The 12277-nt window shown below is 32.3% G+C and overlaps 1 protein-coding gene across 1 annotated transcript; it reads left to right on the forward strand.

Moving 5' to 3' along the window:
• The first annotated feature begins 301 nt into the window (after positions 1-301).
• On the forward strand, positions 302-11286 carry LOC135962539 (glycogen debranching enzyme). Its single transcript, XM_065514523.1, has 11 exons — positions 302-823; positions 5518-5686; positions 5761-5932; positions 6003-6351; positions 6414-7817; positions 7885-8411; positions 8474-8802; positions 8864-9883; positions 9984-10455; positions 10531-10666; positions 10725-11286. The coding sequence occupies exons 1-11, from the start codon at positions 425-427 to the stop codon at positions 10761-10763; spliced, it is 5016 nt and encodes a 1671-aa protein (XP_065370595.1). The 5' UTR covers positions 302-424; the 3' UTR covers positions 10764-11286.
• The last annotated feature ends 991 nt before the right edge of the window (positions 11287-12277 follow it).

Genomic DNA, 12277 nt, shown 5'->3' on the forward strand with positions numbered 1-12277 from the left:
AATTAAATTAAAAACTATATCCCGCCTAAAAGTATTCTAGTTCTACATTAACTGGTCACACTTCTACACAAACGGTTCAATCATTATTGTCTTGTCTCGATTTCCAATTTTAATTGAATTGAATTTTGCCAATTAAACAATTATTCGTTAAAGTGTATTTGTTATGTACTCGTTGTTCATAAATAGGTATTGTATATCTGTACACATTGTACACAATTTTTTCCTGAAGCTTTTTATTTAAATGCTTCACTTGTTTTTCGATTTTATTTTCTTCTAAGCATCATTTAACTTATCGCTTTCAAACCGTAAACTTGAAATGCAATCCATTTATATTTAAATATTTTTAACTTTTTTTTTATACATATTCAAATTTAAATTAATATTTATTGATAAAAACAAATCTCAGTTTAATCTTTAACGAAAAATGTGGTGGCTCGATGGTCTCCAATGGGCTTTCAAAGTGGTGCAACGGAATTTTTCAACTGTTTTGACAGTTGTCATGAGTCTGTATGTAGTTCGTTGGGCATATGATCGCTATCAGCAGCTGACAAATGGAGAAGAAAATTTGATTGGCGAAAATAGAAATGAAAATAGAATCGAACAAAATGATATTAGTAGAAGGGCAAACAAAAGCGACAGTCCTGTCACTAGTACCTCTAGTTCAGATGAAACAGTTAAACGTAAATATCAACCACAACAACAGCAACCAAAAATACAACAGCGATCCGAACAAAAACAAGAACAAGAACCAGAACAACAATCACTATCGAACAAAATATTTAAAATAATGGGTAATAAAACTCTAAAATCTCAAAGTAGTGAGGTATGTTTTGGTTAATTTTTTTTTTTTAAATAATTTCTTTTAATCATGTTTTCAAGTGATGTGTGATGTTTATTTTTAAATAAGTGATCAAGATTATTATAAATAATTAATAACAAGTTTAATCATGTTTTGAATAATAAAATAGCATGTGCCTGTGATGTGTAAAAATGGTGTAAAGTGCATAAACTAATCTAATGTTATTATGTGTGTTTGTGTAATTTTATTTTGCTATAAATTTAAAGTGTTTACAAAATATATTTAAATGAATTTAGTTCTAGATTTGAAATTGTGATTAAAATATAATTTAACTCATAAATTGTGGTTTGACTTTAGTAATAATAACAATAACTATAAGTTATTATATTTCAAAAACAAATGATTCCGACGTCTGGGGCGCCACCACTACTATCAATAAATAACAACAACACAACAATGCCAATAAAACTTTAAATGGTTCATCTATTAATTTAACAAATAGTGTAGTGGTAAATTAAACATAATTGTGTTTTTTTTTAAATTAAATTTTTGTCATTCAGTCTATTAATTGAAAGTTAATAAGTGATATGACATTTAAATCTACAAATGACATAATAGTCATGAAATTTAGTTCAAACGTATGTCCATATACTGAATAAGCGAGTACATAAGATGTTTGTATGTTCATCTACACATGCAGCTGCGATCAAAATAATAGCACCACTACTTTTATATAGTTTTGGACATTGTTAGCTATGACATTTTCCCATCTTTCTAGCAACATATGGAATGCGATCCACATTTCGGATACTCTGTTTTGAAGTGAAGTATATCGCAGAGAGAGCGTTCAGCATTGATCAAAAAAAAATAAATTATAGTCGGACGGAGCAAGGTTTGGACTATAAGGCGGGTGAGGAAAAACTTCCCAACCACTTCTTTTTAAATAGTTTTTAAAAAGTATTGCAACACGTGGCCTAGCTTTGTCATGATGAAATATTACGGTTTCATTCTGGTCGTTTTTCGGCCAACGCTCGCTTCAAAGGAATCAGTTGCTTTCGGTATAGGTTCCCTGTGATGGTCTGACCAGATTTCTGCAGCTCATAATAGATAGGAACCTTTTAGTCCCACCAAATATAAAACATTACCTTAGCGCCATGGATATTGACTTTGTTGTCGATTCGTCTGGTTGGCCGGGCTTCACGTACGATCTCATACGCTTCGGTAATGGATCCATTTTTCATCGCAAGTAATGATTCGGTGCAAAAAAAATTTCAGACAAAATTCAAAGTCTCTCAGCTTCAATTCATATGGTACCCAATTTTCCTGCTTTTGGATGAATCCTACTGCTTGCAAACGCTGATTGAGTAGCTTCCAATGATTTTGCAAGGTCTTGTTGAGTTTGAGTTGAGCATATGACGCTTTGTTGGCACAAAATTCCACATTTTCGAAGCAAAATTAACTAAGTGAGAATAAATGACAGACATGTACTTTTCAAAATGACATTTATTGTAAATTCCGCATTTATATATAATTTTATGGCTATTTTTTAAAACGGAAACACAAATATTCTATATTTTTCACAAAATTTTGGTATTTTTCAATTTTACTTTTAGAAAAATGGGAGATCAAATAACGATTTTAAATTGTATTTAATTAAAATTGATATAGAAATACAAATATGTATATCCCATGATAATTGATTTAAGATTCTGTGGTGCTATTATTTTCACCGGCACTGTATGTATTTTTGGAACTGAAATACAATTTTTCAAAGTACAATATGAACAAACATTAAATAGTTTATTTAAATGTTCATTCTCCTCTAAATTTTGGCAATGACATATTAGTCATTCAACACTTTACCGATAAATTTGTTTGGGAAATGTTCAAATATTTATATATTTTTGAAGAATTTTAGACGCATTATGTTTACTTAAATATTTTATAAATGTTTTTTTTTAACTAAAAAAATTAAGATTTTTTTTTATTATATTTAATTTTTTAATAGGTAATGACATTGAAAAAAGAAAAGGTTGATTCGTAATTATCATTAAGTTATTATTTTACATTCCGAAATATGGGTGTGTTCGTAAATTCAGTATGATTGCATCACTGCAGCAAATTAAAAGTTTAGCGTTCGAAAAAGCATATTTGCGATTATTGCTTTACGTCAAACGTTGTTTAATGCAAATTGTTGGCAGAAGTTATATGTTGCAAAAGTTTGCAGGTCGTGGCATCAGTGATGCACAAATTTACTGCATTTACGAACACACCCTATGTACTATGTGGAGAAGTCAAATGTTGAACTGTGAAACACTGGCTAGGCGTAACATTATTAGCATAGGTTAACATAGAGACGAGACGTAATTGCCAAAAACCTAAGTCTGTTGTCAAAAACCTATCTCTGGCAACAACAAAATCCATGCTAGTCAATGTATTTTGTTTTTGTATCAGACATATGATTTGTTGTATTTTTGTTTGACAAATCGGAGTGTCTCGTCTCTATGTATAATTCTCTATGATTATTAGTTTCTATTCACTTTACTTTGAAATTAGGGTTCCCATTCGGGAAAAATTTTCCGAGCATTCCCGGGAATGTACTTTTCTAGACTTTTAACTAGTTAATTCAGTGCATGAATAATTCGCGAATTAATTCAATTGATATTATCTCTCAAGTGTTATTATTTATATTTTTTTCTTGTTTCTCGCCATTTGAGAACTTTCTATATCACTCTAGCGCTTTATTGTTCTAAATTTGGTAACATATTAACAAAGCTTCGAATCATTTAATTAAATTTTAGCTTAATTCACTAAAACCTTAATTTGGAATTCAAAAATGTCAACCATTCATCTTCATGGAAATGCTTTTATTTATTAAATAGAATTAATTCATAACATAATTCATTCACCCTTAGGTTAGGTTATAAAGGCAGCTAGTATCAACCAGCTCACATGGGTCCATAAATTGGACCCTTTGTGTTACACTAAAGGACCATGACCTCATTCACCCTTTTTAATGATTAAATTTTTGTTAATTCAAATTTAATACAATTGAACTAAAATTTTTTTTTCTTCATTGAATGTATACCCTTCACCTTCGTGAGATATAATTTCCGACCCTATAAAGTACATATATTCTGGAACCTTATAGATAGCGGAGTCGATTAAGCCATGTCCGTCTGTCAGTCCGTCTGTCTATCTGTTGAAATTAACTTTCCGAAGCCCCCAACTTAAATACACGATTCATACATCAATATATACGGAATTCTTCCGGCTCGGTTGCTATTTAAAATCGAAAAAATTGGTTCACAAATGGCTGAGATTTTTGACATATATCTGGATTACTAAGTCATTAATATAGACAATATGTATATCTAATGATAGATATTTCAAAGACCTTTGCAACGACGTATATAAGTAAGTTGGATCTACAATGGGTCAAAATCGGGAAAAATATTTTTTAACCCGAATTTTTTTTTTCACCAAAACTTTTTTTTTTCGCTAAATATTAAAAAAATTGAAAAACAAAAAAAAAATTTTAAATTTAAAAAAAAATTAAAATTTTTTAACTTAAATTTTAAAAAACAATTCGAAATTTTTTTTTCCAAAAAATTAAAAAAAAATTTTGTTTACTTAAAAATATTTAAAATTTTTATTTTGAAGTATAATTTGGTGAAGGGTATATAAGAGTCGACACAGCCGAATATAGCTCCCTTACTTGTATTTTGTTTTCAATCATTTACACAATGAATTGAAAAAAATTGACTCTATCCTGTTTGTAATAGATTTGAATTAAAGAAAATTTTAATTATTCAATATATTGGATTTGGCTATTTTATAATGGATTTGAATTAAAGAAAACTTGAATGATTCAATAAGGAATTAACTTTATAAAGAATGAATTTATAAAGAAATGAATTCAATACGTTTGAATACTACCGAGTAAACATGAAATGCATTTTATTAAATGATTTCTTGACACACGGGATGGATTTATTAATAGTTTAAATTTGAAAAGTATAATACTCAGTATTATCGTCTGTAAATACCTTAAGAGGATATTTAGCCCGTTCAATTAGTCATAGTAACGAAAGCAACACCACATATGCATATTTTAGTTCTTGTGAATATTTATTGGATTTTGGAGTACATTTATCAAACAATTTTAATTCTTTATTTAAATGCCTGTTCAACGATGTCGAAAAAAATGACTCGAACAATTTTTTATGAAAAACACTCAGTTTTTAAAATTCTTTCGTTTCATAATAGTTTTCATACAAATTTGTTCGAATCATTTTTCTTTCGACATCGTGAAACAGTAATTAAATGATACAAATGATCAACTGAGAGCTCGACAGTAACATTTTGTAGTTTTTCATTTATAAATTAAAATAATAATTTATATATGTAAGTACTTAAATTCATAATCAACGTAATTTTGTGGAAGAATATTTTTTTATAAATATTACAAATTATAGTGTTTTTATATATGTAATTATACAGATTTTAAGCCAAGTTGAAATACAAATGATTCTGTTATCTGAACTACAAAATATTCCTCTCTATATATGATATTTTCAGTGGACTAACATTTCTACTCGTAGTCTGAATAACTAGTTTATACTAATATTTATAAATGTTTATTGCCTAACCTAACCGATTTTACACAGAATAAAATGTTAAATGATGACTACATACCTACATATATTTAATTTCAGGACATCAGCATGGTTAAAAATGCCAAAGCCATCAGCGTACCTATAACGCAGGGTACAAATGCTGAACACACTTTATATCGCGTTAAATACGGTTCCACCGTACATATTCATCCCGATGCTGGTCTATTGGGACGTGAAATCGTTCTCTATACGAATTATCCCCATGACGGTAAGTCTTATATTAAGTATTCAATCATGTGTGCACAATGATTTCACTAACCATAAATTATGCTAAAATTTCAGATAAAAAATTTAAACGTACCGAATATAGAATATTACATTGGCATTTGAAAAGTGGTAAGAAAATAACTACCAACAAGTATAATTCATTACATGTGGTGGATACCGATATTTATACGGAACTTAACATGAATATGTCGGGTACATTCCGCTTTTGGTATCATTTTAAAGAGAAGTAAATTATTGAAAATATACTAGCTTTTTCCTTAATGTTTCATTTTAATATTTTTTTCTTGTAATTTTAGTGTAAAACAAGAAATGGCAGGTTCTCTTTACATACAAGTTGAACCCAACTTGTGTGTTGGTCCACCCGGAGCACAGAAAATCATACCTTTAAATTCAGTGCGCTGTCAAACTGTTTTGACTAAGCTCTTGGGTCCCATTAATACCTGGGAATCAAAATTGAGAGTAGCAAAAGAGTCGGGTTACAACATGGTTCACTTTACCCCTATTCAGGAATTGGGTGGTTCCAAATCGGCCTATTCCTTACGTAACCAATTGCGTGTTAATCCTCATTTTGCATCTGGAAAGGGTGCTAAAGTCACGTTTGATGATGTGGAAACTATTATTAAAAAAATGCGTCAGGAGTGGGGCGTAAGTATTAAATGAAATTTTATCTTAATATTTTTATTAAATTTATTTTCAAATATTCAAAGGTTGCTTCAATTTGTGACATCGTTTTAAATCATACCGCCAATGAATCGGAATGGTTGTTGGAACATCCGGATGCTACATACTCTTGTGCTACTGCTCCGTACTTAAGACCAGCTTTTCTTCTTGATGCCCTTTTGGCTAAATGTGGTGAAGATATTGCAAGTGGTGCTTTAGAACATGTAGGAGTTCCCAAAGTAATAAATCATGAACATCATTTGGAAGGTCTTAGTTATCAACTTCATCAAGTTTATTTGCCAAAAGTGAATATTCACGAATTATATCAATGCAATGTCATGCATTACGTTGAGGAGTTCATGAAGCAGACGAGATTACGCGAACCTCCTACAAATGTGTCAAAAAGCGAACGTTTTTCGGAAATCCAATTAATTACGGATCCCCAATATAAACGTTTGGCTGCCACCATTGATTTGGAATTAGCCATAGATATATTTAATGGTTTCCATGGTGATTGTTTTGATGAAGAATCGCGCTTGAGAAAATGTTCAGATGCTTTCCGCCGTCATTTGGAGTGGTTAAACGAACAAGTTCGTTGTGAGATCCAAGATTATCTAAACTATGCTATTGAAAATTGTTTGGCTGGTATCAGATATGAACGAGTTCAAGATGACGGTCCCAGGGTTACTGAAATTACCATTAAACATCCCGTTTTTATGCAATACTTCACACAAACTAAAGCTCTCGGCAAGACTTTGTTAGAAATTGAGCAAGGCATGTATGGTAAAATGGGAGAATTCTTTATGGCTCACAATGGCTGGGTAATGGGTTCAAGTGATCCTTTAAAGGATTTTGCTGAGGAACAGCCTGGTCGTGCTAATGTTTATCTGAAGAGAGAACTTATAGCCTGGGGTGATAGCGTCAAATTGCGTTATGGTCGTCGACCTGAAGAGAGTCCTTATTTATGGAGCCATATGACAGAATATGTTGTGACAACAGCTCGTATTTTTGATGGTGTTCGTTTGGATAATTGCCATTCGACACCCTTGCATGTGGCCGAATATCTCTTGGATGCTGCTCGTGAAGTTAATCCTAATTTGTATGTTGTCGCAGAGTTATTTACTAATTCAGATGCCACTGACAATGTGTTCGTTAATCGTTTGGGTATAACCTCTTTGATAAGAGAAGCATTGTCTGCTTGGGATTCCCACGAAGAAGGACGACTGGTATATCGTTATGGTGGTGAACCAGTGGGTGCATTTTTGGAAAATCCTAATCGTGACTTGGCACCCAACATAGCTCATGCATTGTTCATGGACTTGACTCATGATAATCCATCTCCGGTTGAAAAAAGAACTGTTTACGATCTCTTGCCTTCGGCAGCATTGGTAGCAATGGCTTCTTGTGCCACTGGCAGCAATCGTGGTTACGATGAATTAGTTCCTCATCATGTAAGTGTAGATGAAATACTTATCAATTTATTTTTACTATTTAAAATATACTATTTTTTCTTAATAGATTCATGTTGTTGATGAAGAACGTCCATATCAGGAATGGGGCAAAGGCGTTGATTTCAAGAGCGGTATTATAGCTGCCAAGAGAGCTTTAAATATTTTACATGGCCAATTGGCAGAAGAAGGTTTTACTCAGGTGTTTGTTGATCAAATGAATCCAGATATTGTAGCAATTACACGTCATTCACCCACCACCCATCAAAGTGTTATCCTAATTGCTCACACTGTTTTTGGCTATCCTCATCCCAATGCTGGCCCTACATTTGTAAGACCATTACGATTTGAGGGTTGTCTGGAAGAGATTATTTTAGAAGCTGACTTATGCCTGAAGGGTGATAAGCCATTTGACCGACCAGCACCTCATCAAAAGAATCCAAATGTGTTGAATGGCTTCAGTCAATTCCAATTGACTTTAAGGGAACACATACCCTTGTCTAAATCACAAATCTTCCGCATTGTGCCCTACATTGATGGAAATGTTACACAATTGGAAATTGTAAATTTGAAACCAGGCTCCGTAGTGGCTATAAGGTATTAAATATTTCGAGTTGTAAGTAATTTAAATAAATATTAATTTCAAAATTTTGTTGTAGAACATCTTTGAAACCAGAATTACATAAAAATTTTGAGACATTACATACGTTTACCAAATCATTGCATCATCAAGAAGGTCCTTCATACAATGAACTAAAAGCAATTGCGGATAAGCTCGATTTAACCGACCTGAACAGAGTTTTATTTACTTGTGATCAGGAAGAACGTGATTCGGGATATGGAGGTGCCGCCTATGATATACCCGAGTTTGGACCAATAGTGTATTGTGGTCTTCAAGGATTTGTTTCACTACTTACGGAAATCTCACCACGCAATGATTTGGGTCATCCATTGTGTAATAACTTACGTGGCGGTGATTGGATGATGGGTAAGTAAAATTTATTTGATACTTTTTAAAAAGAAATGCAGTTACATTTACACTTTTTTAGACTACATTTCGGTTCGATTATGCCATACTGAAAGTACAAAACCTTTGGCAGCTTGGATTAAATCGGCCTTTGAGCCCATGAAAAATATTCCACGCTACTTAATACCTTGCTATTTTGATGCAGTGGTCAGTGGTATTTACAATGTCTTGGTACAACGCGTCTATCAATTAATGCCTGGATATATAAGTGATGGCCATGATTTCCCTCAAACCATGGCTTTGGCTACTCTACAATTCTTGGCCGCCTGCAAATCAGCCAACTTACCACCATTAAGTCCCGCTCTAACACCACCAAAACCACCACAACAATGTGTTACATTATCAGCCGGTTTGCCACACTTCTCCACCGGCTACATGCGTTGTTGGGGTCGCGATACCTTTATCGCACTGCGTGGCCTCATGCTATTGACTGGTCGTTTTAATGAAGCCCGTTACATCATATTAGGTTTCGGTCAATGTCTGCGACATGGTTTAATACCAAATCTTTTGGATAATGGCACTAAACCACGTTTTAATTGTCGCGATGCCGTTTGGTGGTGGTTGCATAGTATTAAACAATTTGTTGAAGAAGCTCCCCATGGCAAAGATATTTTAAAAGATAAAGTTTCACGCATTTTCCCATACGATGATTCCGAACCTCATGCTGCTGGGCAATTCGATCAGGTTTTGATTGATGTGATGCAAGAGGCTTTACAAGTACATTTCCAAGGTTTGCAATATCGTGAACGAAATGCTGGCTACGAGATTGATGCTCATATGACAGACAATGGTTTTAATAATCAAATCGGTATTCATCCTGAAACCGGTTTCGTTTTTGGTGGTAATCAATGGAATTGCGGTACTTGGATGGATAAAATGGGTTCTTCAGAGAAGGCTGGCAACAGAGGACGTCCAAATACCCCCAGAGATGGTTCAGCAGTTGAATTGGTTGGTTTGGAATTGGCAGTATTGCGTTTTATGCAATCTCTATCGGAGCATGGTGTTATTGAATATAAGGGTGTGACACGCAAGGGACCAAATGGTATGTAGTAAATTATTTTAAAGCATTTGAATTTTATGGTTTTATAGTTCGTTAGAATTAAAAATAATCAGTATAAATGTAAATTATTTGTTCATTACAGGCCAGGAAACGTCGTGGACCTACAAAGAATGGGCAAATCGCATTGTCCAAAACTTTGAAAAATATTTCTTTGTTACCGAAACCGAAAAGGCACCTCTGGCCAATAAGAAAAACATATACAAGGATTCTTATGGCGCCTCACAAAAATGGACCGACTATCAGCTGAGATGTAATTTCCCAATTAGCATGGTTGTGGCACCGGAAATGTTCAATCCTCAACATGCCTGGATGGCGTTGGAAAAGGCTAGAGAAAATTTATTGGGACCTTTGGGCATGAAGACCTTAGATCCGGACGATTGGAATTACCGTGGTAACTATGACAATTCCAATGATTCCACCGACTGCACTGTGGCACATGGTGCAAACTATCATCAAGGCCCAGAATGGGTATGGCCTATTGGCTACTATCTAAGGGCACGTTTAATATTTGCCAAGAAATGTGGTTTCTTAAATGAAACTATAGCAGAAACTTGGTAAGTTTTATTGTTTTGTATAATCCTAAAATGTCATACAAGCATTAATTGGAAATTCTTAAACCCCTTTTAAAGGAACATCTTGAAAGCCCATTTGAAAGAGATGCAAACATCACCTTGGCGCGGTTTACCCGAACTAACCAATGAAAATGGTTCCTATTGCAGAGATTCATGTCGCACACAAGCTTGGAGTATCGGCACCATAATGGAGGTAGATTGTTTTAAAATATTATAAAAAGTAATTTGTAAAACATTTTGAATATTTCTAGGTTCTTCATGATCTTCATGCTTTGGGTGCTGATATTTAGATAGAACATCTTTAATACTGCCTTTAATAACAAGGTTGTTACAATTAGAAACTAATATACCTCTGAAATTTTAATACATATTTAAAATTAGTACATATTTAATTACAAGTTGAACAATTATTCGCTTATAACAAAGACACTGTTAGTTTATTGCACCTATATTATATATCGTTAGCTTAAATGCATAACCGTATTTTACTAAATTTCTCAGTAAACCAAAAACATGTTTTAAATCTCATATCATTTAGTTTTCTACAAATCAATTTGAATAGGTTTATTGATAAATTGTGCAAAAGCTGTTAAAATATCGAAATTTATATAATTACCTGGTTTATCATTTGAGCTAACGATATGATGTTTGTTACGAAATTTGCTTATATATATTTCGAACAATAAAACGAAATTCTTAATTATATTCTTATGTATGTTGTAGTTCACATTTAAACTATTGCTTATTTAAGTTCTCATAATAATTTTATTTAAAATTAATAAAAACAATTTAGTTAACTAAATAGAAACCAAATATTATTTTTATTCCTTGAATTTTCTTTTATATATGTACATACAATGATTTATTTACGAAAAATAGCTGTTACGAAACATTCGCATATCTGAATTTCTAGGTGGTGCTATACGTTGCCTATTAACTTCAGCATCAGTATTATTTTGCAATTTATCCTGTGGATGCTCACCTTGACGACTTTGATATTCTTCTAAGGGTTGTGGTTCATAGTAGAATTCTGTAGCCCTACGTCGTGGATAAAGTTCTAGGTTATTAATGTTAAACCCAACGAATTGCTTTAAATGAAAATAGATATTAACATTTATTAAGTAACTGAATAATGTTGGTACTTACATTTGAAGGAAACATATTTTCTAAAATATAATGCAGGAATTTAGTAAAATAATTTAAAACGTTTTGTAAAATATGGAAAATTTTGAATTTTGATAGAAATTTTATAAACATTTCTCTTTTGAAAATTGAAATACATAGTTTTTCAATCAATTTGGAAATGGAAAATTCTAGGGTTTTCAGTGAAAATAGTGTTGCTACAATTACAAAATGAGGGGTATAGAAGCAAAGACTGTAATCATAGGGTAACATAGAGATGAGACGGAATTGTCAAAAACCTAAGTCTGTTGTCAAAAACCTATATCTTGCAACAACAAAATACATGCTAGTCAATGTATTTTGTTGTTGTATCAGAAATATTATTTGTTGCATTTTTGTTTGACAAATCAGAGTGTCTCGTCTCTATGTATAATTCTCTATGACTGTAATCTTTTAGTATAATAACAAAATTAAATCTTAAAATTCACAGATTTATTGTTTTATACATAGAGACGAGATACTCCTATTTGTCAAACAAAATTACAACAAATAATATTTTTGATACAACAACAAAATAGTTAGGTTTTTGACAATTACGTCTCGTCTCTATGTTACCCTATGGTTTTATATTTTAGGTTACTTTGTATTTTAGAATGAAATGAAGATGTGAAGCAAGTTTGAA

Source organism: Calliphora vicina, chromosome 5 (genome assembly GCF_958450345.1).
Source record: "Calliphora vicina chromosome 5, idCalVici1.1, whole genome shotgun sequence".
In the NCBI taxonomy this organism is placed as follows: Eukaryota; Metazoa; Arthropoda; class Insecta; order Diptera; family Calliphoridae; genus Calliphora; species Calliphora vicina.

Excerpts from the sequence above, each read along its gene's own strand:
- LOC135962539 (XM_065514523.1), top strand. The coding sequence starts at position 425 with ATGTGGTGGCTCGATGGTCTCCAATGGGCTTTCAAAGTGGTGCAACGG. Across the intron at positions 7,818-7,884 it reads ATGAATTAGTTCCTCATCAT|ATTCATGTTGTTGATGAAGA; the intron begins GTAAGTGTAGAT and ends TTTTCTTAATAG. Across the intron at positions 8,412-8,473 it reads GGCTCCGTAGTGGCTATAAG|AACATCTTTGAAACCAGAAT; the intron begins GTATTAAATATT and ends ATTTTGTTGTAG.